The 23233-nt window shown below is 44.9% G+C and overlaps 4 protein-coding genes across 5 annotated transcripts; 2 read left to right on the forward strand and 2 right to left on the reverse strand.

The window, feature by feature from the left end:
- Positions 1-56: 56 nt before the first annotated feature.
- LOC9272062 (protein PECTIC ARABINOGALACTAN SYNTHESIS-RELATED) lies at positions 57-4403 on the reverse strand. The gene is made up of 11 exons (XM_015787879.3): positions 4027-4403; positions 3875-3925; positions 3681-3771; positions 3058-3134; positions 2882-2970; positions 2638-2757; positions 1973-2089; positions 1626-1769; positions 1414-1537; positions 1111-1302; positions 57-612 (listed from the first exon to the last, which is right to left on the reverse strand). Exons 1-11 carry the CDS (start codon positions 4366-4368, stop codon positions 250-252), a joined length of 1710 nt encoding a protein of 569 aa, XP_015643365.1. The 5' UTR covers positions 4369-4403; the 3' UTR covers positions 57-249.
- Positions 4404-5344: 941 nt separating this feature from the next.
- On the reverse strand, positions 5345-9649 carry LOC9266893 (probable methyltransferase PMT9). 2 transcript variants are annotated; one of them, XM_015785922.3, is made up of 7 exons: positions 9257-9649; positions 8997-9161; positions 8685-8867; positions 8001-8595; positions 7040-7152; positions 6719-6939; positions 5345-5820 (listed from the first exon to the last, which is right to left on the reverse strand). In XM_015785922.3, coding segments are annotated over exons 1-7 (1500 nt in total). In that variant the 5' UTR covers positions 9479-9649; the 3' UTR covers positions 5345-5819. The 2 variants fall into 2 exon arrangements, with proteins under 2 accessions (XP_015641408.1, XP_015641407.1); XM_015785921.3 differs by having other exon boundaries at positions 5345-5891.
- Positions 9650-11986: 2337 nt separating this feature from the next.
- LOC4341891 (RNA-binding protein L-like) lies at positions 11987-16621 on the forward strand. The gene is made up of 10 exons (XM_015785522.3): positions 11987-12457; positions 12598-12660; positions 12826-12910; positions 13010-13072; positions 13403-13478; positions 13639-13672; positions 15002-15108; positions 15187-15256; positions 15962-16044; positions 16206-16621. Exons 1-10 carry the CDS (start codon positions 12134-12136, stop codon positions 16252-16254), a joined length of 954 nt encoding a protein of 317 aa, XP_015641008.1. The 5' UTR covers positions 11987-12133; the 3' UTR covers positions 16255-16621.
- Positions 16622-21364: 4743 nt separating this feature from the next.
- Positions 21365-22728, forward strand: LOC4341892 (protein IRX15-LIKE). Its single transcript, XM_015786260.3, has 2 exons — positions 21365-22197; positions 22268-22728. The coding sequence occupies exons 1-2, from the start codon at positions 21461-21463 to the stop codon at positions 22539-22541; spliced, it is 1011 nt and encodes a 336-aa protein (XP_015641746.1). The 5' UTR covers positions 21365-21460; the 3' UTR covers positions 22542-22728.
- Positions 22729-23233: the final 505 nt, after the last annotated feature.

Raw genomic sequence — 23233 nt, forward strand, 5'->3', positions numbered from 1 at the left:
ACACAACAACCATTCAGAAACACGGAGGAGGGGGAGGCAATCTCATCCATTCGATCTAATGCAGACAAATATGTGTCGTTGGATTTTAAGAATGAAAAATGAGTAAAAACAGTTGGTGCATTGTAGGGTAGAAGATACAATTAAGAAAACAGGTAAAATGAAAAATGGATGTGATACAAAGAACTATATAAACTTACAATCAGTATATGAACAAAGAATATCTACGCACAATCAATATCTGTCTATAGTTTAAGCTCTACACATGCAAGGCGTAAGGGGGTTTTCCCAGAGGTCGTAGTGTGGGAATGTGGACTCAGGGAGGCCAGTTCGTGTCTGGTGAGTGATCATCACATCCTCCACGAAAGTTGCCCATGGCATGTAGGGATCGCCGAAGAACTTGGACATGAGGCCCTTGTCTGGCTTGATAGACTTGAGCCGATGCCGACCCATGTAGCGGCGGAAACCGATGATCAGCTTGGCGAAATTGCCACCGTGGGTCATGACGAACACGTCCGATTTCAGGCAAACCAGGAAGTCCAATGCAGCAAGGCTGGTCACATGCTTCTTGAAGTGTTCTATCTCCTCTTTGCTTGCAAGATCTTCTTTTGTAACCTATAATTAACGAAAAAACAGAGAGAGGAGAGAACAGATCAATTGTCTGAACAGATTTTATGCTGGTCAGAACTATCTCGACTATCTCGACTACATTCAAAACTATATGCAACTAGTATATTTTCCCATGGGTTGCAACAGTTCTCAAACAATGATAGAAGACACATGGCATAAGTTCTAGCCCTGCATAATTACTCATAAATAAAAGATAACCGTTCTCTAATTCAATGAATCACATGCATGATTCACAAAAGAATTAAATGCAACATCAAATGTTTCTACAAAGAGCACGCTCGTGTTTACGCAGATCCATCTATAAAAGATCCGGTCAAGTAATGAGTGTGTAGAGACATGACACTACTAACATTTATAAGTCGTAGTAAAGATTTTGCAATATGTCTACATTAAAGGAAACACGGAATGCAATAAATTGAACCTTCTAGTAAAGACCTAAAGTACTGAAATGTTTTCCCGGTAAAAAAACTTTGAAGCACTTACCAAATTGGGGAACATATTCCTTAGCGGAGCCATTCTATTGCTTCCACCATAAACTTGACCGGATGCAACATATATCTGAGTTTCCTTTGTATATCCCATTGCACGTAAAATAATACCTATTTCCCCAGGCTCAAGAGGGCAGCGACCTTCTTTTCTTTTCTCCAGTGCTAATGACCAAAGGTGAGATCCATTCTGCATACAAATAGAAGAGAAGAAAAACATTATGTACTGTATCCTGTGACCTTATTCATATTGAGGCCAATGTCATCATCAACTCTCCAGGTAGCTAAAAATTCAGATTACCTTGAAGCGTCTTGGCCATTGTTTCTGTCTATAATCAGCCATCATTGCTTTCTCCTCTCTAGTTCCCGCAAAATCGCAAAATGAAAGACCCACCATTCCTTTCTCAAACCTAAGATGAAGAGCCCTACACAAGCAAGTATAACCGAGTATAAGATACATTTCAATCTGATAGCGACAGGTAGGTTAAATAGGAGACACTGAGCTAAGCTTACATGTATGGATTTACATTGCCCGTTCGGTTCCTCATCCTTGTTGCTAGCTTCTCAGCCATTTCTTCGATTTCAGGTAAAAACTTCAAGGCATGGTAATTAACTCTGCATCTGAGCCGGTTAATCTCCATTGGAACATTATCATACCTGAAATTGCAGGCTTAGGTTACACTCAATCACATCAATTGATGTGAACGAAATTGTAAGGCATATACTTAGGGGAGGAACCGGGAGCAATATTCACTTTACAACAAAAGACTCTGATGTCAAGGACAGTAACAGCGCTAAAAAGTTATACAACCAATCTCAAGATGTATGGATGAGGTGCAGTCATGATGATAAGACATTACCCCAGCCTATCAACAAATGGCTTGATAGACATTATCTTTTTATCTTTGATCCTCGGAAGTACATTGTCAATGTAGAACTGCGCCGATGCATACTTTGGAATATTTTTCACAGTTCGCCTGTTATAATCAGCATCAAAAATAAAATAAGTTACATTCATGGAAGACTATGTTCCAGTGTTAATCAATTATAGATATAGCACATATAGTAACTGCTAACTATGGGTGAAAACACAGCAGATAGTGATGACCAAAATAGAAACATATTATAATCATTCAACATCATGACAAGAGGGGAAAAAAGGAAGAATAAATAAGGAAAAAAATGCCCATAAGCAGTACCTGTCCTAGTGATACAATTTTCCTTTGCCCTTGCACTTTTCGGTTGTATAAGACTGTTGGCATCCTATAGTAAAATAAGCTAATTTTGACCCTATAATACATGCTAACCCCTACATGGTTTGAAGTAGATGCCTCTATAGTGGCATCACATATGTGGACAATGCAATGTGTGAATGAAAGACAACTACAAACCGCAAACAAGCAGCGGCAATCACCTTGTTTGCTTGTCTCCAGAATTCATATGTTCTAGGAGTGTGTGCACACATCAATCTTATTGATTGATAAAAGAAAAGATAGAAGGAATAAGTGAAAAGGAAGCAACTAACTTTATACTGGTGAAAAGTTCATCTTTTTCTGTGAACCATTCAGGAATATCTCGAACAATGCGTACATCATCCTTCAAGTAATTTATGAAATAATCTACATCAAAGATATCTTCAAATTTCCTGCATAAAAGGACGAAAGCTCTCAAGTACTAAAGGACTTGTACCTAAAAGACATGATAGACACAAAAGGGTGTATGCAAGCAGGAGTTGATACAGAAAAAGAATACCATAATTCATCACTTACGTTTGATCTTTCCAGATTTGATCCTGCTTCAGCACAGGTAAAATAAGTGTGGCATTCATTATCTTAGCAATTGCAACAGCATTACATATCTGCAAATACATCGAGTATCGCAGTTAACTACTGATTACACAACACAGCTTCAGCAAGCTAATAATGTGAGGAAAGAACATCCGTACGGCTATTCGCTGCTGGTTTAATCCACCCTCGGCATGAATAAAAATATACCCAGAGGTTTCATTCTCTGGTACAAGATCTGCACAGCAGAAGAGAGAAAAATATCTTTATTCATCAGGATCTAACCATGGTTTCAACTTTCAAAGGAATGTTGTAATAATTCCTGTAAGCTACAAATTGACAAACATAAACAGGCACAAGCATACACAGTGAAATGCTGAAGTGTTAAGCGCCTCTTATAAGAGCAGTCACAGGACATCATAAATGAAAGCTTAGGTCTTGTGGGTACGAGAGGCTTAGTAAGGATTAAAGTAGTCATTTTTTGCATCAACAGAGAGAAATAGATAGGTACATTGCATGCAATCACAGAACAGGAGGTACATCGTTCTGGGTGCCTAATTCGCCTGCGCTCTTATAAACAATCTTGGTGGATAGTTGCTAAAATCATCAGTTTAACATTAGAGAAATAAGTTATTCATTGTTCATTTCTCCTTACAGACACTGGAAAATCATTTGGGCCAACTAAACTACATCTAGCGGTCCAACTAGTACGTATATTCAGATTATCTTTGAGTAAGTATTTGCAGGGAGGCAGGGACAAATGACAATTAGATGCTGCTCTTGCCTGAGATCTCATCACTACGGCGCTCGGCGCAGGGCTTCCAAGATGCCGCTGCAGCATGCGGATTCTCCCAGAGAGATTCCCGCTCGTTCACCTGCAGAGTAGCACCAAGCCATCCAAAACAATATTGAAAGCGAATTGCGTACAGATAGATATCCAAGATACATAAATACATTATGAGATCAACGTCACTTTACCCTGGGGCAGTGGAGCCGAATCCCGTCCTTGCGGCACAGATAGGGCGCGTTCTACGTTCCAACAACGACATGATAGTAAGCAAAGAAGTTGGATGAGATCTTGATCGAACAGCAATAGAAATGAAGCAATCGAGGAGGAATCAAGAGCTCACGATGCGTGACCAGACGGAAGGAGCGGAGACGAGAGCGGCGACGAAGAGGCAGGCGACGACGGCGACCAGGATCCGGTAGGACGCCGAGGCGGTCGGCGACCTGGGATCCTCGAGCGCGAGGAGTGACCGGAGCGGGGAGGGGAGGTGGTACTTCTGGTGGTGGAGTGGAGCGGACGAGCGGGGCGCCCCGTCCTTGCCGTCCCCGCCTCCGCCGCCGCGCGGGGAGGAGGAGGAGGCCACGAAGGGGGAGGACGAGGCGGAGGACTCCGCGTCGCGCTTGGCCGGCGAGCTCGACGCGCGCGTCGCCGCCGCCGCCGCCGTGGCGTGCCGTAGCTCCGCCATGCCGCTGTCGGCGGTGACGGGAGTGTCGTTGGATTGGCTCCGCTGCGCTTCCTGGGCCAGATTTTCTGGTTGCGGCCTTACGGCCCAACATGCCTTTTCGCAATTCCAGTGAAATTTGGTTCGGATTTCGCAGAAACCCGATTTTTTTTCTTTTTTTTTTGAACCAGGTCGAACCTCAAGCACAAACCACTCGTGTTTTTTTTTGTCAACTTTAAAAAAACTGAATTTTAATTTTTTTTAATCAAATTCATCTGGATTTCATGGGTTCTGTTGTGATGTGTTCGCTGAGTCGTTGGGTACGCACTCACTCACAATAGACTTGTATAATCGGCATTACTAAATAGCATTTGATAGGAATTTAGGGCCAAAATCTTGCTTGGATTTGGTTCCCGATTTTATGCTAAGACTCCTTCTCCAGCTCTGACGACCCTAATGAACTCTGGTGATTAGTAGTGGCCCCCAATTTAGGGTTTAGGGATGGGGGTGGGGGCAAGGAGAGAGAGGAGAGTTCCCTAGGCTAAGAGGAATGTCCATGGGAGGCGGCAAACCATTGGTTGGTGACAGGACAAGTGAGCAGTGAGGCCAACAAAGCCACGAGGTCAGCAGCGAGGCAGTGGGCCAATGTTGGCGTCAATAGCAAAGCAGAGTGAGTGGCTACAAGCCAGGGGCGTCCCAACGGCTTGAGGAGAAGGGGAAAGGAGGTCTAGAGGGAGAGGGAGAAGGCGGACCGAGGGTGGGTAGTGACACTGTGGAGCGATGAAGGCAGGAGCATCGAGCAAGTCGCAATGGGGTATTGGGGTGGGAATAAGAAGGGAGCAGAGGAGGGGGTTAGGGTTTGAGGGTTACTACATGAATCTCAAAGCGATCCAACAGTTTAAAATTCATAGAGCATTTGTAGGGTGTGTTTTTTTTGTCAAATGGCAAATATACGGTCACTTCATCATTTATAATCTTTTTGATGATCTATACAATGGTATGGATGTGAAAGGAACATTTTGATTATATGCTGCTATGGCTAATTTTATATTCAAGCGAGTGTTGTATCACATGGTTTCGTGTGAAACTCCATATTTTGAATGGCTTTCACATTGTACTTACTGCTAAGCATTGATCACCGGTCGCTTAATACACATGAGGATCAGGTTATCACAATTTAGAAGGGGCTGGCTAACTAAGGTCAAAACAGGAACTACGATTTGCGTATTTGCTACAAGGCCTACAATGTCTGATTCCAGAGTTTTTTCCTCACGATCAGGACTCTTTCATCACCGGACCAGAGAGCGTCTTTTTTGGGTTTCACATCAGATGACCAGTCGTCCCATCTTACCGCTGGCAAAAGCTTCTTGATGTGGTTGATGACAGCAACCTTGTCTCTGATAATGGCATACCCCTGAGGCCTCATGATGCGGTCCATCTCAATCAGCAGATCCTCCACACTGCACCCTTGTTTCTCTATCTCAGAAAAAAGAAGCCAGGCGTGAACGAGATCATAGGTGCGTGGGTATGTTGAGAATGACTCACACCTTCAATTAAGAAAACAGAAAATAAAGAAATTATGCCACAATTGAGGTAGCAAATAGTAGTTGGTACCATCAAATACTGCAATACAACAACAATAAGAAATTGTTTTCTGTGATCATGGCAAAGTCAATCAGGCATATGGAAGGCATTTTAGTAGAAATAGGAAGTAACAATAGAAAGTAGACACTGAAATTAAGCAATGCTGGAGCACTGGGCCCAGATAGAAGATAGGCCAAGGTTTTAAGTTTTATGCAATACTAGTAAATAGAGCATCTTGGTCACATAAGTTAATGACAAGAGCACCACATGTCATTTGGAGGGATTTCTCATGGCGAGAACTTCAGGTGCAATCATGATGACTTGATAACATCTCTAGCGACATGTTTTAATGTGGTAACTGAACTATAACTACTATTAAAACCGTGTGATAAATAGCTACCACCCTTCAATTGTTGCATTACTATGGAAATCCACAAAATCGTATGCAAATTATGTCTAGATAAAATGTAATCCCCTACATGAATGGAAGATACATAATGGCGCTTTGTTAACAAAGATATGGTATTTCTAAGGCTGGCTGCTAAAGAACAGCTTGACAATAGGTTTCATTTGTCAACAATAATCAAATTACTGGTCTCTTTCTTCAATACTCAACATACTTCAATACTTTTTGATATTTTGATTGCATTCCAGGCATTAAAACTATTGGATTTGTCTGCCACAGACAATGAAAACGTAATAATTTTAGCTATGCAAAGTCAACACTGAAACAACTGGACTGAACTAAATCTAAAGGATTTAGGACAAAAGGTTTGCAAACATATCATACCAATTATGGATGGTCCCCAATAAACCACGATCATAGATGATCTTCAGTTTTCCAGATTCTGTGGAAGGAACTACATTCATCACCCAGACATCCTTTTTCCTCAGGGATGCTGCAAATCCACCAAGATTTGCATTCATATCCATAACATTTCTAAATGAATCCTTTTGTATCTCAGATTTCATGAGTTTCCAGTACTGAATAACTCTAAAATGCCAAATCTCCTGCAAGGAGTACTTCAAAGTCAGGTACTAAAGAAGCTATCAGAAAGGATGTGAGCACATATTGCATGAAAAAATATCATTGGTTTGTTGCATAGCTCACACTGTCATCAGAAAAATTGTTTGAACTGATTCCGAGCTCTTCAAGACGAGGGGGTGGTGCTGTAAGCCTTTGCGGCCAGGGAAGCAGATTACTGCCCTTAACCTTGTGGACTCCTGGAGAAGTGCACACGACAAGATCAGAACAAGGCTAAATTGGCTAGAAAAACATATGTTTGATAGCAGATAAATCAAGGATATGACAACGACTGGAGTTGACAATTCCTTTTAACAGAAAATAGGTAACTAACAATTGCTTGATTAAATTTCCAGCACCAAGATAACACACATATTTGAACCAAACAAAATTACAACAGTAGTTCTCAAGCTAGACAGCAGAATTCTATACTTCAGTAAATGCAATAACAGACAATTGGTTACTGGAAAAGTACTGAGTGATTCTAGGTAAAGATAACGAGGTAAAGCATTTAATACATACTATACCAAGCTATACTAAAAATTACAAATAACGAGTTTGAGGTATTCTCGAGAGATGTCCCCAATTAAGCATGCACAATTCAGCTTATCATCTGCTCTTCAATCACCAGTATATAGCCAACTATGATCTGGTACCGCCGCTATGACCAGGAACATGAAAGAGAAGTGTAATCTGTTGAGGCCATAAATGGCTGGATAAGCAAAGCCTACAGCGTATAGCGATTAGCAAGCATGATCCAGGTTTAAGCCTATTGGTTGGCAACTGGGCAGCCCGCAGCCCAAGTATTAAAGGTTCGGCAGTGGATTATTCTCTTGATATAAATGGTTGACCGTGGTACCCTTCTAAATTATCACTAATGATTTGAATCTCCAACATTAAGTGTGTCATGTGATGAGCAAACTTTTGTGGAAAGCCGATGATATAGCATTCAAGCAAAATTCCATAAGAAAGTAAGGGGTAGTATAGTAGTACACTATACTTTTCACTATTCATTCAATCTTGAGGTAAATCAGGGAAATAAACTTACTTTCCGAGTAAGGAGTTACACATGCTTTCATGGGCACATTCCAAGCAGCATCCGGATCATCATCACGGTCACACATATTTGGAAGTGTTCCTGGCTCTCTCTTCATATAGCACTCATTAGTCAATGGTTTGATCCATATCACTGTCTGATCCTCCTTAGATGCAATCTGCCAACACATTCTTCGAGCAAGATCACTCATCTTTCTCCATATGTTCCGGTTGATGGGATCCATAGCATAAGCTTCTGGCGATGAATATACGAAATACCCGCCAGGCCTCAAAACCCTATCGACTTCCAGCAACAAGATCCCATCCCTCTGCAGCCAGTCAATCCGACAACGAGAGCAGTGCGCAAGCTCAAATGAGTGGCTGGGGTATGGCAGCCTCCTTGTGCCCAGCACACCGAGGGTTGACGGAATTCCTCTCTCAAGGGCAAACTGAATTTGGTTCTCGTGCACATCGTTAGGAGCAAGAGACATTGCAATTATATCAAGAGGAAGAAGGTAGGCTCCGAAGCTTGCAACCCCACAACCAACATCCAGCACATTCCTGATGTTCCCTCCATTGTTTAGCTTACCATTCGGAAAATTCAGCATCTGCACCACACATCCACACCAAACAACAATGATGTCATCGGATTCAAAGGTAACAAAACATGGTAATTAGCTGTTAGATCATCCTGAACCTGAGCAAGGTGCACAATGTACTTGTCAGCACCAGTGTGGAAGTGGGTACCCCCACCGGGGAAGTTGATCTTGTCACCATTCACCACCATCCACCGCTGATCGGACTTCTCAGAGGCAAGGTGGGTGTGTGGTATGTTAGCCTTCCACACCTCGTCCCGGCTCCTCGGCCACCTGATGGGCACCTGAACATTGAAACATCACACCAACATTTACCAAATAAACAACAAACAATGCACAGCACAACAAGTGATGGATTCATCGATCATATCATGTATGGTCTCCATGGTCGGATCGGATGTATGTTGTCTCACCCGGTAGCCGGCGGGTGGCGGGATGAGGCAGTTGAGGCGGCGGTGCGCGGGTGGGCAGTGGCGCTCGTAGTGCTGCATGAGGGAGAGGTTGAGCCTGAGGCGGAGCTGGTTGTGGAGGCCACGGTCCAGGCAAGGGATCAGCTCCGAGTACCTCGCGTCGCACACCTGAACCAACCCCATGCGCGGAGTTAGCGAATCAAAGCCATCAGTCACTCGCGTTGTACGGAACAATGGCGGGGGGAGGGAGGGAGGTCACGGACCGGGAGGGAGGAGAGCGCGAGGTCGGCGGGGACAGCCTCGAACCGGCGCTGGAGAGGAAGGCGGCGGGAGCGGAGGGTGGGGGCGAAGGCGGCGCCGTAGAAGAGGCAGAGCAGCGCCAGCGCGATGACGGCCGCCGCGAGCAGCGCCGCGAAGCCACGCCGCCCCAGCGCGCCACCGCCTCCGCCTCCCCCTCCTCGGCTCTGCGGCGGCTTCGTCATCATCTCCTCCTCCTCCTTTCCCTCGCGACGCGAGCCGTGCCGCTAGTCGCGCTCGCGCGGCGCCGGCATGGTTGGCGGGGACGAGACGCGGACGGGGGCGCGCGGGCGCGGGCGCGGAGGCGGGGGATGGGGAAAGGCGTGTGCGTGTGAAGTGAAACGAGATGAACAAATCGCGGGTGGACTGCGGTCTCAGGGCTCTGTGACTGTGACGCTGTCTCTCCCCTGTGACGGCGGTGGGGGCTCGCGCTTCGGCGCAACGGCGGGCGCGGGTTGGGTTGGGTTGCTCTCGCTCTCGTGGGATCGCGTGGAATCATTTTTCTTTTTCGTGCAGGAGATGGAACGGCGAGCGAGCGAAACCGCGTGCACGGGCGCACGGGCGCACGGTGGTGCGCTGCACTGGTGCTGGGGGACCGGCCGTATGCCGTATTGCCGTGTGGCCCTCCTCGAATCAACGCGACCTGCATTGAGAACAACGTATTACACCAAAAATATAAATGAAGATACGAAGATGCGATAAAATGCCCGTACATCGTACTTGCGATAAAATGCCCGTATATAAAATGATCCATTGCACTGAATGGATATACTCCCTCCGATAGATTTTAGATAGACAACATCTGTTGACATTAGTAGTAATATGAGGTGTTCCTTAAATCTAAAATCTCTTATGCTTTATGGCGATTACGCAACAATTTTGATCGTCTGCTTTTATGATCAATGGTTCACACTAAATATTATAGTACCATTTTTGTGAACAGTGCTTTATATAAAATATTATACGTCTCATTATCTCATGCGTGCATGTGAAACTTGATTCAATTATATAAATAAAAATGTGTAGCGACGATTAGTCACTAATTCTTAATAATATTCTAAACCTAGTCCAATAGAGATATCATTGTTGCATTATCGTATCCGCCGAAGAGTTTATTCGAAAATAAGATTGAACCATGAATCTCTATACAATCCAAAGGTTGGGGATTTAATTAGTAGTATGTGATGTATTTACAATTATGTATAAGATATTACACAAGAAAATAATTTGTTAGTTTTGTAAAAATAAAATCCATAGTCCAATCTTTACACAACAATGGCAACAAAACACTCAAGAAAGGCAATAGGCATAGGAGTGGGCAGAAAAAGACTAAACCGAAAAGATCAAGACTGAGACCGAAAAGACTGAGATCGAGAAATTCGGTCCAGACAATGAAAGACCGAATTTCAGTTCGGCCAATTCAGTTAGTCTCCTCGGTTAACCAAATAGACCGAATAACAAAAAAAAAGTCTAAATGCAACCTACAATCCACTGAGTTCAATATGATTAAACTATAGTTTTCACATCCCTACTTCTTCTAGGCATGCAACCTAATAAGAGTCTTTATTCATACGTGCTTACGAATTTTTTTTGTGATTTTTGTGTTGAAAATTTCTATTATTTCTTTGCATATATGAACTATTGTTGAATTTCGGTCAGGACCGAGACCGAGACCGAATTTATCGGTCCTGATATTTTTGTTTTGAAATTCGATTTAACTTTTTAAAGACTGAAAGATTGAAGTTCAAGACCGATTTTCGGTCAGAACCGGATGTCCCCTCCCTAAATAGGCATCATTACCCATAACAAATTCACACAACACGGGTCGTGCCATAGACACGAAACGCTAGCCACCACGCCAAGCGCCCAACCCCAACTCCAACTCCAACCCGTCGTGCTCACCGAGAAAGGCGAAATTGAAAACCACCCCAACCCGAGAAAATTGCATATCTACCATCGCATAAGATTGGCTTCGCAGAAATACCATCACTTAAATCGGCTTCGCTAGAATACCACTCCCAACTAGAACGGCTTCGCCAAAATGCCATTTTGGACAAAAATGACCCTGCATCTATCTCTTCCACCTCCGGCACGAGCAAACGACAATGGTGCGCGGCGCGGTAGCGGCAGGTGAGATGAGGAGCGAACGACGGTGGTCTTCTCCGGCGAGTTCGTCCGCCTCACCTAGCCTCGCGGCCCCCAACGCCTTCAGTCTCCGCGACACGCCGCCTCCGTCGCCGACGAGTTCGACGAATCATCCCCATTGCCAGTGAGTTCATCTGTTGCCTCGACACACCACCCCCATCCTCAACGAGTTCTTCCGCCGCACCTCAACGCGTCACCCCTATCGCTGGTGAGTTCGTCCGCTCCGCTTCCGTCACCGATGAGTTTGGCCCCATCAACGTTGATGACGTCGGCTATGGCCTCCTCTTAGCGCGGCAGGCATGATGAAAAGGTGGGGACGACGAGGAGGGCAGCGCCCCCATCGTCGCCGACAAGGTGGCACTGGTGGCTGCCGACGAGCTCCTCCAACATTGGCATTGGAGGAAGGGAGAAGAACCAGGGTTATTTTTGTCCAAAATGTCATTTTGGCAAAGCCGTTCTAGTTGGGAGTGGTATTCTAGCGAAGCCGATTTAAGTGATGTATTTCTGCGAAGCCAATCTTATGCAATGGTAGATATGCAATTTTCTCCCCCAACCCCCAACTCCGTCGGCCGCACGAGCGGCGGAATCCTCCAAACCGCGTCCGCGTCCCCATCACCCCCGCGTCACCGCCTCCTCCTCCTCCGCCGCCGTCGCCCTCGCGCTCGCGCTCTCCTCTCCTCGCCGCCTCGCCGCCTCGCATGGCCGCGTCCTACTACAACAACCCGCCGCCGCCGCACTCCTCGTACGCGGCCCCGCCTCCGCCGCCGCCGCCGCCGCCGGGCACCTCCCTGTACGCCTCCTACCGCCACCACGCCTACCCTCCTCACCCGCCGCCGCCGCCCGCGTACGTCGGCGCGTACTACGACCACGCGGCGGAGCCACTGCCGCCGCGCGACGAGCTCCGCACGCTCTTCATCGCGGGCCTCCCCGGCGACGCCAAGGCCCGCGAGGTCTACAACCTCTTCCGCGACTTCCCCGGCTATGTCTCCTCCCACCTCCGCACCTCCGGCAAATCCTCGCAGGTTTCCCCACTCTTCTCTCCTCACCCCCCAACCCTTCAATCTCCCCTGTGCTAGGGTAATTGGGTTTGCAAACTTGTACGTATTCCTTCTCTCGAACAGTATGGTGAGTAGCACAAACCCTGACTGTTTCTGCGTTGCAGGCATATGCGTTCGCTGTCTTTGCAGATCAACCTTCTGCCTTAGCTGCAATGAGTGCCACAAACGTAAGAGCTCGCTTCAGCATTATCAGGTTTCTAGTAGTATTAGGTTATGCTTTTCTGACAAACCATTACTCCTAACGAGGTTATCTACATCAGAAGTTACAGCTATAAATAATCTGTTTAGAGTTCTCAATGGTTGCCATTTCTGTGGATTGTTTCTTGCTGCAGGGAAGGATATTTGACCTTGAGAATAATTGCACACTGCATGTAGATCTTGCGAAATCTAATTCAAGATCAAAGCGCTCCAGAACAGGTGGGCGATTAGCCTGCACCTTGCAATCTTTGTTCCTACTGCCACATATTGTGGTTATTGTGTATCAGTATTGTTGATTGCACCCTTTTACTTCAACAGATGATGTTCCGTCTTATTCCTCTGAGAAAAAAGCTAGAAATCCGAGGGGATTTCCTGATTCAGGTATCATTCAAGTTGACAGGAGCTAGTACCTGCAATTTTTTTGAACAGTTCGTTGTATACACCATGTTGATCTATCCACTAGGACCTGTTCCATCGTAGTCACATGAGCAATAGCAGACCATTCCAAATCCACAGTTTCCACATCCATCAGATTGATGAAAATGGTTTCCCTCTCTACTAAGGGATACAGTTGATCCTGAGTTCCTATAACTTTTTCCTAGAATTTTCTGTGTTCATATCCTAACCATGACTTCATATCCACTCACGTTGATGAACATTCTTGCAAAACACTCACCTTGCACATCTTTGGCACACTTTGCGCCCTATCAGGTGCTGGAAGCAATATTCACATGTCTGGAATGGGTAATTCTTCACACAGCTTGAATGGTTATCCTTCTGCACAAAGGTTATGGCGCACTACTTGAGCACAGTTTAATTATGTGTTTTTTAGGAAAATCAGCTTAAGATGTCCAGCAGCTGGTGTTAGAAAAGAGATATCCAATACTATTGCTGATATTACTCCTAGAAATATTTTAATTCTAATCAAGATCATTTTCAACTTGCAGTTACACGAACTTTGAGCCTGCTGCTTTCAGCAAGGTGAGTTTTGTTTGTGCATCTTGATATATTTGTCCTTGTCTAGCATCAGTGTTGGTTTATTTCTATACAAATATGTTGTTTGATAAATGTTTGCAGTATCTGAGATGGAAAATTGGAAACTACGAACAATTGCAGCAAAGCTTAATATTATTACCATCTTATGACATATATCACATTTGCAAAGCTGTTTGAATGGTTTTAGTTAATTCCATTTGTATATGGAAAAAAGAGGGCTAGCACATTTATAATATTATTGTACCACAAGTCAGTTCTGCTTTCAGAGTTTTACTACTAGTACATTATCTTCAAGGTAGAATTCTATTAATCTTGTATAGTAGGTAAATCTATTAACTTAGTCACAACAATGGTAGTTTAACTAGTATTATAAAGTGCGATTGAGTTACAAAAGACTAAAGCGAATGACTTCAATGGCGTAACTGGTACTGCAAAGTATAGCCACAGGGATTGGGGGCTGCCCTCATGATCCATGACCTTGATGAGGCATCTCAAATCATGGGTCACTACCAGGGCACACCTGCTTCCACTCTCCATGAGAGCACCTGATGGTTGGCCACTGGATCTTTGTGCGTGTGGGTTGTTGCCCTTGGAGAGACTGCTGCCTATTGCTGGTGGTTGGCCATTAATTTGTTGCTTGTTGCCAGTCCCACCATTGCCACCATTGCAGCTCATCTGCTTGACGATGAGGAGCAGCAGCAGACGCATGAGATGGTTATGGAGAGGGGAGCATGAGAGGAGGTTGAGGAGATGACTAGGTGTGTGCAGCTGTGGAGGAAGGGGAGGCAGTGGAGGCTACTTTGTGAATTGTGGACGCATGTTGACTTGTAAGTTGGAGTTGCGGGGCTAGAAGATAGTGTGCTATGTGAGATGTTGGGTTCAAGTGGGATATTGGGCTGAACCAGGTCATCTATCTTCTCATCTCCTTTCTCTCTGATTTATGTGTGCTTTATGTGGCTGGGCTGTAATATTCTGAGGGATCGCCTTCCCTTCTTCTTTCATTCTTATTTTACAAACTTGGTTTGGTTGCATATAGCAACTAATTGTGCAATTGAATAAATGGCTCGGATTCATTGGGATCATTATGAACAAGGCATTCGATCTTGACTCATGGAGTGAGCCATATTATACAGCTGATCTTATTGGATGGAAAACTAAATGAAGTAACCCATGGTTTTACTTTACATAAATAAAAAGATCAGAAAACAGCACAATTGATTTCTGTTGTTGCTAAATATCAAATATCTATATTTTGTTAGGCTTATTGGAGAGTATGTAATGCTTACTCCCTTTTGCATGTCCATTTACCTGCAGGACCCATCAGCATTTGCCCCTCAAAACAATCCTCCTTGCCCTACACTCTTTGTTGCTAACCTTGGTCCAACTTGCTCTGAGCAAGAGCTAATAGATGTTTTCTCAAGGTATTTCCAATATAACAATTCATGATGTGAGATAAATAAATAAACATATTTTTTTTACAAGTTTCTTCTCATGGTTAGTTGCGCGGGATTCATAAAGGTGAAGATGCAAAACAAGTTTGGAGCTCCAGTTGCATTTGTGGATTTCAAGGTATATCAAGTAAACTATTCTGCTGCTTATTATTAATTGTCTAGGTCTCTAGCTATTATGTTGGTCTATTGTGGAGAGCTATCTGCCTTTTGAAATCTGTGGTAAATCTTCAGATAATGGATGCCCATTTCACTTTTCGTTAAAAAGGAAAACATCGGGTAGAAGTCAAAACAAAGTAAACAAGAAAATAAACGCTCTTGATTTCATCAGTGGTGAGATAACATGAAACTATGATGATACACTTACAGAGACAGACAGTCTGTAAAGTTGATTCTTTTCTGTAGGTTAAATCTAGTTTATATTCTTTTGTTTCATGTGTTTCAGATATCAAAAAAATGATTTCTTGATAAATTTTACTAGTTAACCCTAATATTTGTGGTGTGACCACGGGAATCTGTTGCGAACATTATTAACAAAGTCATATCTGTATTTTTTTTCTATGTAAGTGTTTTTTGTATCCATAAATTCTATAGACCAGACAACCAACTGCTGCATACACAGGCATCAGTAAAGATAGTCGAATTAGGGGTTCTTGTTTGTTGCCACATTTAACATGCAATGGAGATATGTGTTTTGAAAGATACTATTGTTTCTGTACTTGCATTTTCCTATAGAGTGGATCCTTAAGCATTTTCATTACCGATGATTTCAATATGTTTGAATTTATTTTCAAAGTTAATCCCAAACTGGAGTTGCTGCCTGCAGGATATGGACAGTTCAACTGAAGCCATAAACCGTCTCCAAGGAGTTATTTTGTATTCATCAACTGGCGAGGGGATGCGTTTAGAGTATCCTACATTTAGGGATTATTTAAATTTCCTGCTATTATATCTCTCTTCAAATTCTTCTTGCAGGGTGTATTTGGAGCTTATAGCAGAAGCTAAATGCGATCTCTACTTCCTGACCATGCCTTTTTAACTTATTGATATAGCTCCTTAACATCTATCAGATATGCCAAATCTCGGATGGGCCTGCGTAAGCAGGATAAGCGCCAATAGATATGATAGACGAGGCTGCAGTTGTTTCTCATACAGCGCAACTGGCAGTGGAGCATGATGTTTCCTGACTGGTCTTCCAAGTGCTGTTTAGTCTGATGACACAATGTTTTGTTCAGTGAAATGTTTTGCTCATGATGTTAGGTTATGGTGCATCGGTGGTCTTTCAGTTCCATAACATTTTGTAATTGGGTTTGGTAACTTAAGCTGTACCTGTGTAGTTGTCTTACCTTCTGGTTCTTTTCAACCCTATACTTTCTAGGCTGTTCATTAGCTACTGTTGAAGTCAGCATACCCATGTAATCATGTTCAAACTTCAAACAATCAAACTAGTTGTAACTTTTGAAAGATCAAATGGTTCGGTGCCAAATTAACTGTACTTGGTCATTAATGACAACATGGTGCCTGGTCCAATTGGGGGTTATCATTGGGAAACCTTAATGAGTGTACCATGGGTGGTGACTGTCCAATATTTAAGGACATCATTATGACATTATGTGTTTGATACGGATGGTTTGGTTGTATGGATGATGTATGCCCTCATCAGGCCGACGGCCGTAGAGACTCCTGCAGGCAGGTGTTGATGCTTCTTCTCACTGTTGTCTGCGTTTCAAGTACATAATGAAAGGGTATATCTACCTTTCTGGTACGTTTATCCAATGCTAGCTCATTTGCTAATCTGATTTGCCTTAGACTATTAGACTAACCAACGAAATGCAGAGCTCAAATGACACCTCTGCCTTTCAGGTGCACTGTCTTCTTTACGCTAGTACATTATAGTATATAACAGCTGTGACTGGGAAGCAAAGTAGTTGCTCATATTGATTGATTTGTTCGGCATATAGGGGATATTTTGGGTGCGTGTAACAATGTGAAACAGAAAGCGAACCTAAAAAGGCATGCACTGGAGCTGCTTCTCTTATCCTTTACTGTAAACGCTGAAACATCATCTTGGTGCATTTTGGCTATTTGCAGGATGACCTACCATCCGAATACAAAGTGCTATATCTAACAGTGATGGTTCTGCTCAGCTGTACTGTATCTTTCTTTCTCGAGATAGTGTCATAACTTGCAGTTGCTCGAGAGGTGATACCCTTTATCAACAAGGAAAGCTATGGGCACTGAGGTTTAGAACTCTTTACCAGTTTTAAGTTGAAAGTTCTGCGAGAGCATGGTCGGTTGTCAATTATTTGTGCTCGCTTGCACACCCACCATCAACTTGAGTAAAATTCCAGAGGTCATCAATTCATTAGTGGGGAGGGTAGAAATATAAATTCAGAATACCTCTATTTTGATGGATCGTAGTACTGATCCGTCTTCAATTCATGAGGGGGATGTGCCCCAGCTAGTACAGAGCTTCAATAAAGAGTTGAAATGTACAGTAACTTTCTGATGTCCAGCAGCAACTGCAACGTGCTGGTGATGTGCGAGTGCGACAGTATGAGTAGTGGGAACAATGTGGTATACTAGTACTTCAATTATGGTTTGCAGTGATCAGTCTCATTGTTTGCTTCATTTTAGCATGCTGTTACTGCTCTAACTCAACTGTTTCTTGTAAAATTTAGCACTGTAGATAGGGCTTGCAACGAAAACTTAATTTTTATAGGGAAATTAAAAAAATTGAGGGAAAACGAACACTGAATCACTGATTCGCCCTGACAGCTATGTTTTGCAGCTTACTGGCTGTTTAGCACCTGTTGGAATCTGTTTGTACTTGGCTGTGAACTTGTAGACAGTAATTATATACTTTTGTACCGTATTTAGTCTGAGAAGGTCCAGCATTCGTCAAATGGAAGCATCTCAGATGTTTGCCTTTTGCCTTCCAGGTGAGCTAGCTCAAGCTTTAATCCATCCTCTGAAGCCAACCTGCAGCAAATGGATGCCAAAAAGGAGCATTGATATGCAGAATACGAGGGCATAAACTATCCCATAGCTTTCAACAAGATTTCAGTAGCGATATCCAGGAACAGATCTTCAAAATAAGGTGAACCTTTGCTTTCGATGCTACTGCTTGCTTTTGATTCTATTATAGCTCCTGCAAATCTCACTCATCTAATAATTTATTTTCTGGTAATCTAGTAGCATCAACATTACATTAGCATTTTTGTTTGCAGGCACCGCGTGGCAAACATTCTTGGGAAGCCACCTTAAACTATGCTCGTCAATGTCAAGAGACCAAGACCATGCTTTCACCTTCAGACTTCAGATGTAATCAACACTTGCCAAACTGCTGCTAATGATGCTTTGATAGTACAAAGATTCTGTCTGAATAATTTACAACAGGTACTGTATACTAATTACCAATGCTACAACATTCTAGGTTAGAGTAAACTAACAACAAAACAAATCTTTAGGTGCTTCCTGTCTGTTGCTCTCTCTTAAGCTTATCTTACAATTGTTTCATTCTAGATTGTTCAGATAAACTAATGTCAATGCTACAAGAATCCATGCAAAGAAATAAGTGACCCCAAAAGAAAAATAAATCAAATGCTTCATTTCATCAGGATGGCATGGCATCTGAGTGCACATTGGCATCTTGTGTTCTCTGCATCTTGCATTGCCCGAGGCTTCACTTAAACTCTTTATTAAAGGCGATGGATGCAGAGATGGATATAGATGGATGGCTTGGACATGTCAGGTCCGTGACTTAAATTCCAAGCGTATTCTGATAACATCTCCCCATCTAACAACATTTAAGGCACATGATTTGGAGATTTTTGTCAAACATTTTTGGCACCAAATCTGATAATAGCTCACAACTTTCTTGCTGACTTTAGGTGATATCATAAGCCCTTTTCTCTGATTGACTTGAGATATATAATTGTCCTATTACGTCCATCTTTTTGGCTACTAATTTGTAGATTCATCTTGAGCAGCAATGCAAATGCAACCACCCTAAGCCTTCCTAGCCCAGTGGTTAGCGGTTGCCCGGCCAATCTGAAGCTGATTTGTACAGCAAAAGCATGCGAGATGGTACGTTCCATGTCTGATGAGGTGAAGTGCTGCCTTGCTCGCTTCTTCAGATAATGACCTCGTTTAATGAGGCGATCTGACAGTGACTCGCGTAGGGAGGGCACTAAATAGCATGACGGTGCACTACCGCTCCTTCAGAAAATGACTTTGTTTAGATTCATGAACATTCTTCTATTATTTCTATTCTGTTCCAATCTTATGTTTTTTCTTTGCTGCAACCAAACACTAATTTCTTTTCTTTGGGGGAAATTGGGAATCCATATCGCTTCCATTGTGTTTTTTCTATTCTTGTCTTTCAAAAACGCCCATGATTCAGAAAGAACTCTACTTTCTGAAAAGAATTCTGTTGCAACCCTGTTTTTCCTATGTTACAACCGAACATCTGTTTGTGATTTTTTTTTCTTTAAGAAAATTCGGAATCCATATAACTATTCCTGTATTATTCATGTGTTGTAACCAAGCATCTCTTTTGAGGTTTTCCTATGTTTTTCTCTTTTGAAGATTCATGTGGCAGTCTTGTCATTGGCAGGACTAGAAACTGGCCGGCGGAGGGGCGTCGGTCGGATGTGGCGGAAGCCATGTGCCGCCGATGTTTAGATGGTGGACTTAGATTGGGCGACGAACCACGGCGGTAGGGGTTCCGAGTGAAAGCTTAGCCCAATCCTTTGGGCTAACAGTGACTACGCCTTCGGGCGTGGTAACCCTCCTGAAGGCATTGTTGAGGTACCCCTCCCTCGGCGAGGAGCACTGGGTGAAAACTAGTCCAGTTCTTTGGACGGATGACGATTGCGTCTTTCGCCGTTGCGACCCTCGTGAGGGCGTTGTTTTTGTGTTTTCGTGTCGTGGTGATGTTGTTGGCTCGGTGGCGATCGGTCTCGCATAGCGATGGCCGGTTCGGTGCTTGGCTTCCTCTCTGTAGCGTGTGTTTGGACGGTTGGCACATGGTTCAACCGTTCAGGGCGTGTGTTCTAGTGCACATCCTTGTAAAACTTTTCTTGTAACCTTTTTTCTTCTATCTTAATTATATTGAATGATCTCCTTCAGTCATTCCGGCAAAAGAAAGATTTCTACTTTACGGAGGAGGTTTAAGATACGATTTTTAGGCGGCAATTAATCTGCTGTTGCGTCCTGTAGCGATGATGCTGCTGCACTGGTTTCCCCTTTGATTGTTTGGCATTGATTAAGTTTAGCTGCTTGGTCGTGTGACTCATCACATTGTGCAACCGTGGCCCGAAAGGACGACAGAAAGCGATGGCTTGTCTTGGCTTCATCCACTTTTTCCATTGAACTAACTATAGTACCAGCGATCTCCACAGTAATAATATCATACGACCAAACTGACTTGCCTGTATTATACTACTAACATTTGGTTGACTTGGGGCTTGGAACCGCGGTAAGATCGTTGACATTAAAGATTAGCAAAAGCTAAGCTACAAACTGTAACAACTTTCCATCTTTTGATACACAAAAGAAATACTGAAAACTTAACTTATCTGTAAGTTTACATTTTTAAATCGAAATAAATACCCCCATATGTTTTATTTAACCACAAAAATCTGAAATAGTTTAATTAGCAGGCAGGCAGCTTAGTTCAGGCCCCATTTTTGTCCGATTGAGATGCATATTTTACATTAGTTTCATTAGCACGTTTGTCATCAAACAGTAAAATGGTCACATTTCATGCAAAAAAAAATTCCTATATAGAAGTTGATCTAAACTATCAGATAAATTTATTTTTTAAGTTTGCTATAAGTAAAACTCAACTAATTTTATGCTAATGACTTTCTTATTTTATTTTTCTAACTTTATTTTTTATTTTTAAGTAGAATCGAATACCACCTCAGCCTGATTAATCGGAGATAATGAGTCTACGAATTTGCCAAACCCAGGAGAAGAGAAGAAAAGAAGAGGGAGAAGAAAAGAAAAGAAGAGAAAACGCAGCAGAGTCACGTACGAAAACGAAGAGCGGCCACCGCAAATCCCGGCGGGATTAATTCGCCCTTTTACCTACCCACCCCAACCCAACCCATCTTCTTCTTCCTCCTCTCCTCCTCCACCTCTTCTCTCCCTTCCTCCACTTCACCCATCTCTCCCCACCTCCACCTCCATATCTATCCACTTCTCACTCTCTCACACTCTCACTAGCTAGGAGCACTCCACTCCAATTTACTACTAGTATCTCTCTCTCTCCAACTACCGCCATTGCCTTCTTGGCAAGCTCGGTTTTCTTGCGGAGATGAAGGGGCTCAGTGGGCCGAAGCTGCTGGTGGTCCACCCGTCGTCGAACAAGCCGCTGGGTGGCGCCGCGTCACCGGCGATGGCGGTCCTTGGCTCCCGCCGCCGGATGTGGGTGGTGCTGTTCTTGGCCGGGTTCGCCTGCGTGTCGCTCGGCACGATGCTGTGCGCCGCGCGCGACCACCCGCCGCCGCCCGTCGCCGCGAGGAGGCTGGCGGCGGCGGAGGCGCAGGCGGCGACGCTCGCAGTGTCGGCGCGGGGTGGCGGTGCGGGTGGAGGTGGGGGTGGGTTGCCGGGGTACGTGTTCGACGCGCTGGTGCAGTACGCGTCGGCGGGGGGGAACTCGACGGCGAGCATGCCGGGCGGCGACGTGCGCGCCATCGCGGCGGTGGTGAAGCGGCGGGCGCCGTGCAACTTCCTGGTGTTCGGGCTCGGCGGGGAGACGCCGCTGTGGCGGGCGCTCAACCACGGCGGCCGCACCGTGTTCCTCGACGAGAACCAGTACTACGTGTCCCACCTGGAGGGGCGGCACCCGGGCCTCGAGGCCTACGACGTCGTCTACACCACCACCGTCCGCGAGTTCCCCGACCTCCTCGACGCCGCCCGCGCCGCCCGCTCCGCCGAGTGCCGCCCCGTCCAGAACCTCCTCTACTCCGACTGCCGCCTCGCTATCAACGACCTCCCCAACCAGCTCTACGACGTCGCCTGGGACATCATCCTCGTCGACGGCCCTCGCGGGTAACAACCAAACAGATCTAATCCTTCTTCTTCTTCTTGCAATCGATTCTCCTCACCGATAATGATGCAGGTACACGGCGGCGTCGCCGGGGAGGATGTCGGCGATATTCACGGCGGGGGTGATGGCGAGGTCGAGGGCGGAGAAGGGGGCGGAGACGGACGTGCTGGTGCACGACTACGAGAGGGAGGTGGAGAGGGCGTGCTCGAGGGAGTTCCTCTGCGAGGAGAATCGCGTGGAGGAAACCAGCACCAGGTCGCTCGCCCACTTCGTCGTCCCCGGCGGCCGCGACCTCCGCCGGGAAACCTTCTGCGCCGGCGGCGGCGGCAGCGGCGCCTCGACATAGATTTTTCTCCCTTTTTTTACTCACTTGGTAGTTTTTTTTTTTACTCCCATCTTTTGATGGCTAATGATGATGTCGGTGGCCATGGCCCAATGAGTGAGAGTGAACATAAGAACAAGAGAAAGCTGAAAGCCTGTAAAAAAATCGGCGAGATGCGAAGCAGCACATAAAAATGTGTCCATGGCGTTCATCTTCGCTTCTCTTTCTGTCTCTTTTCTTCACGTTGAGCCACAAAAATACAAGGTCCAGCTGAAAACACAAAGGGCCACAAAAACATTTGGTACACAACACAAGAAAACATAAACTCCGATTTATCGACATCTGCTGCAACTAGTGGGATGATAGTAAAGGTGAGTGCGAGAGTGGCGATATGAATGGCGCTGCATGCAGCTGCTGCCATATTTGGTGAGGGCGCTGGGGCCTCGCTGCCGTGCCGTCCATGGTGGCCATGACTGGCTGTGGCTGGCTGGATGGATGGATGACTGGCCAGCCACAGTGCCACTCCTCCCAACTGACGCCCTGTGTTGGGTGGGAGCAGCGAGACAGCATGGTGACACACTGCCACAGTGCCACGCCCCGTCGGCTGTTGCCTCGTCGCCTCTGCTGCTGCTGCAGCAGCGGTTGCAGCCTGACGCGACGCGCACGTTGCCGGGCGCCGCTGCGGCTGCGGCGAGGGTCGCAACTGGCTCGGTGGA

This window comes from Oryza sativa, chromosome 6 (genome assembly GCF_034140825.1).
Source record: "Oryza sativa Japonica Group chromosome 6, ASM3414082v1".
NCBI classification, from domain to species: Eukaryota; Viridiplantae; Streptophyta; class Magnoliopsida; order Poales; family Poaceae; genus Oryza; species Oryza sativa.

Bases quoted from the DNA above. Each gene is read 5' to 3' on its own strand.
- LOC4341891 (XM_015785522.3), top strand. From the start codon at position 12,134: ATGGCCGCGTCCTACTACAACAACCCGCCGCCGCCGCACTCCTCGTAC. The intron at 12,911-13,009 runs GTGGGCGATTAG...TTACTTCAACAG, and splicing joins ATCAAAGCGCTCCAGAACAG to ATGATGTTCCGTCTTATTCC. The intron at 13,479-13,638 runs GTTATGGCGCAC...TTCAACTTGCAG, and splicing joins GGTTATCCTTCTGCACAAAG to TTACACGAACTTTGAGCCTG.
- LOC9266893 (XM_015785921.3), bottom strand. From the start codon at position 9,478: ATGATGACGAAGCCGCCGCAGAGCCGAGGAGGGGGAGGCGGAGGCGGT. The intron at 8,596-8,684 runs GTTCAGGATGAT...TGTGTGGTGCAG, and splicing joins ACATTGTGCACCTTGCTCAG to ATGCTGAATTTTCCGAATGG. The intron at 6,940-7,039 runs GTGAGCTATGCA...TACTCCTTGCAG, and splicing joins ACAATTTTTCTGATGACAGT to GAGATTTGGCATTTTAGAGT.
- LOC9272062 (XM_015787879.3), bottom strand. From the start codon at position 4,368: ATGGCGGAGCTACGGCACGCCACGGCGGCGGCGGCGGCGACGCGCGCG. The intron at 3,135-3,680 runs GCAAGAGCAGCA...TCTGCTGTGCAG, and splicing joins CCGTAGTGATGAGATCTCAG to ATCTTGTACCAGAGAATGAA. The intron at 2,758-2,881 runs GTAAGTGATGAA...CCTTTTATGCAG, and splicing joins CAAATCTGGAAAGATCAAAC to GAAATTTGAAGATATCTTTG.
- LOC4341892 (XM_015786260.3), top strand. From the start codon at position 21,461: ATGAAGGGGCTCAGTGGGCCGAAGCTGCTGGTGGTCCACCCGTCGTCG. The intron at 22,198-22,267 runs GTAACAACCAAA...ATAATGATGCAG, and splicing joins CTCGTCGACGGCCCTCGCGG to GTACACGGCGGCGTCGCCGG.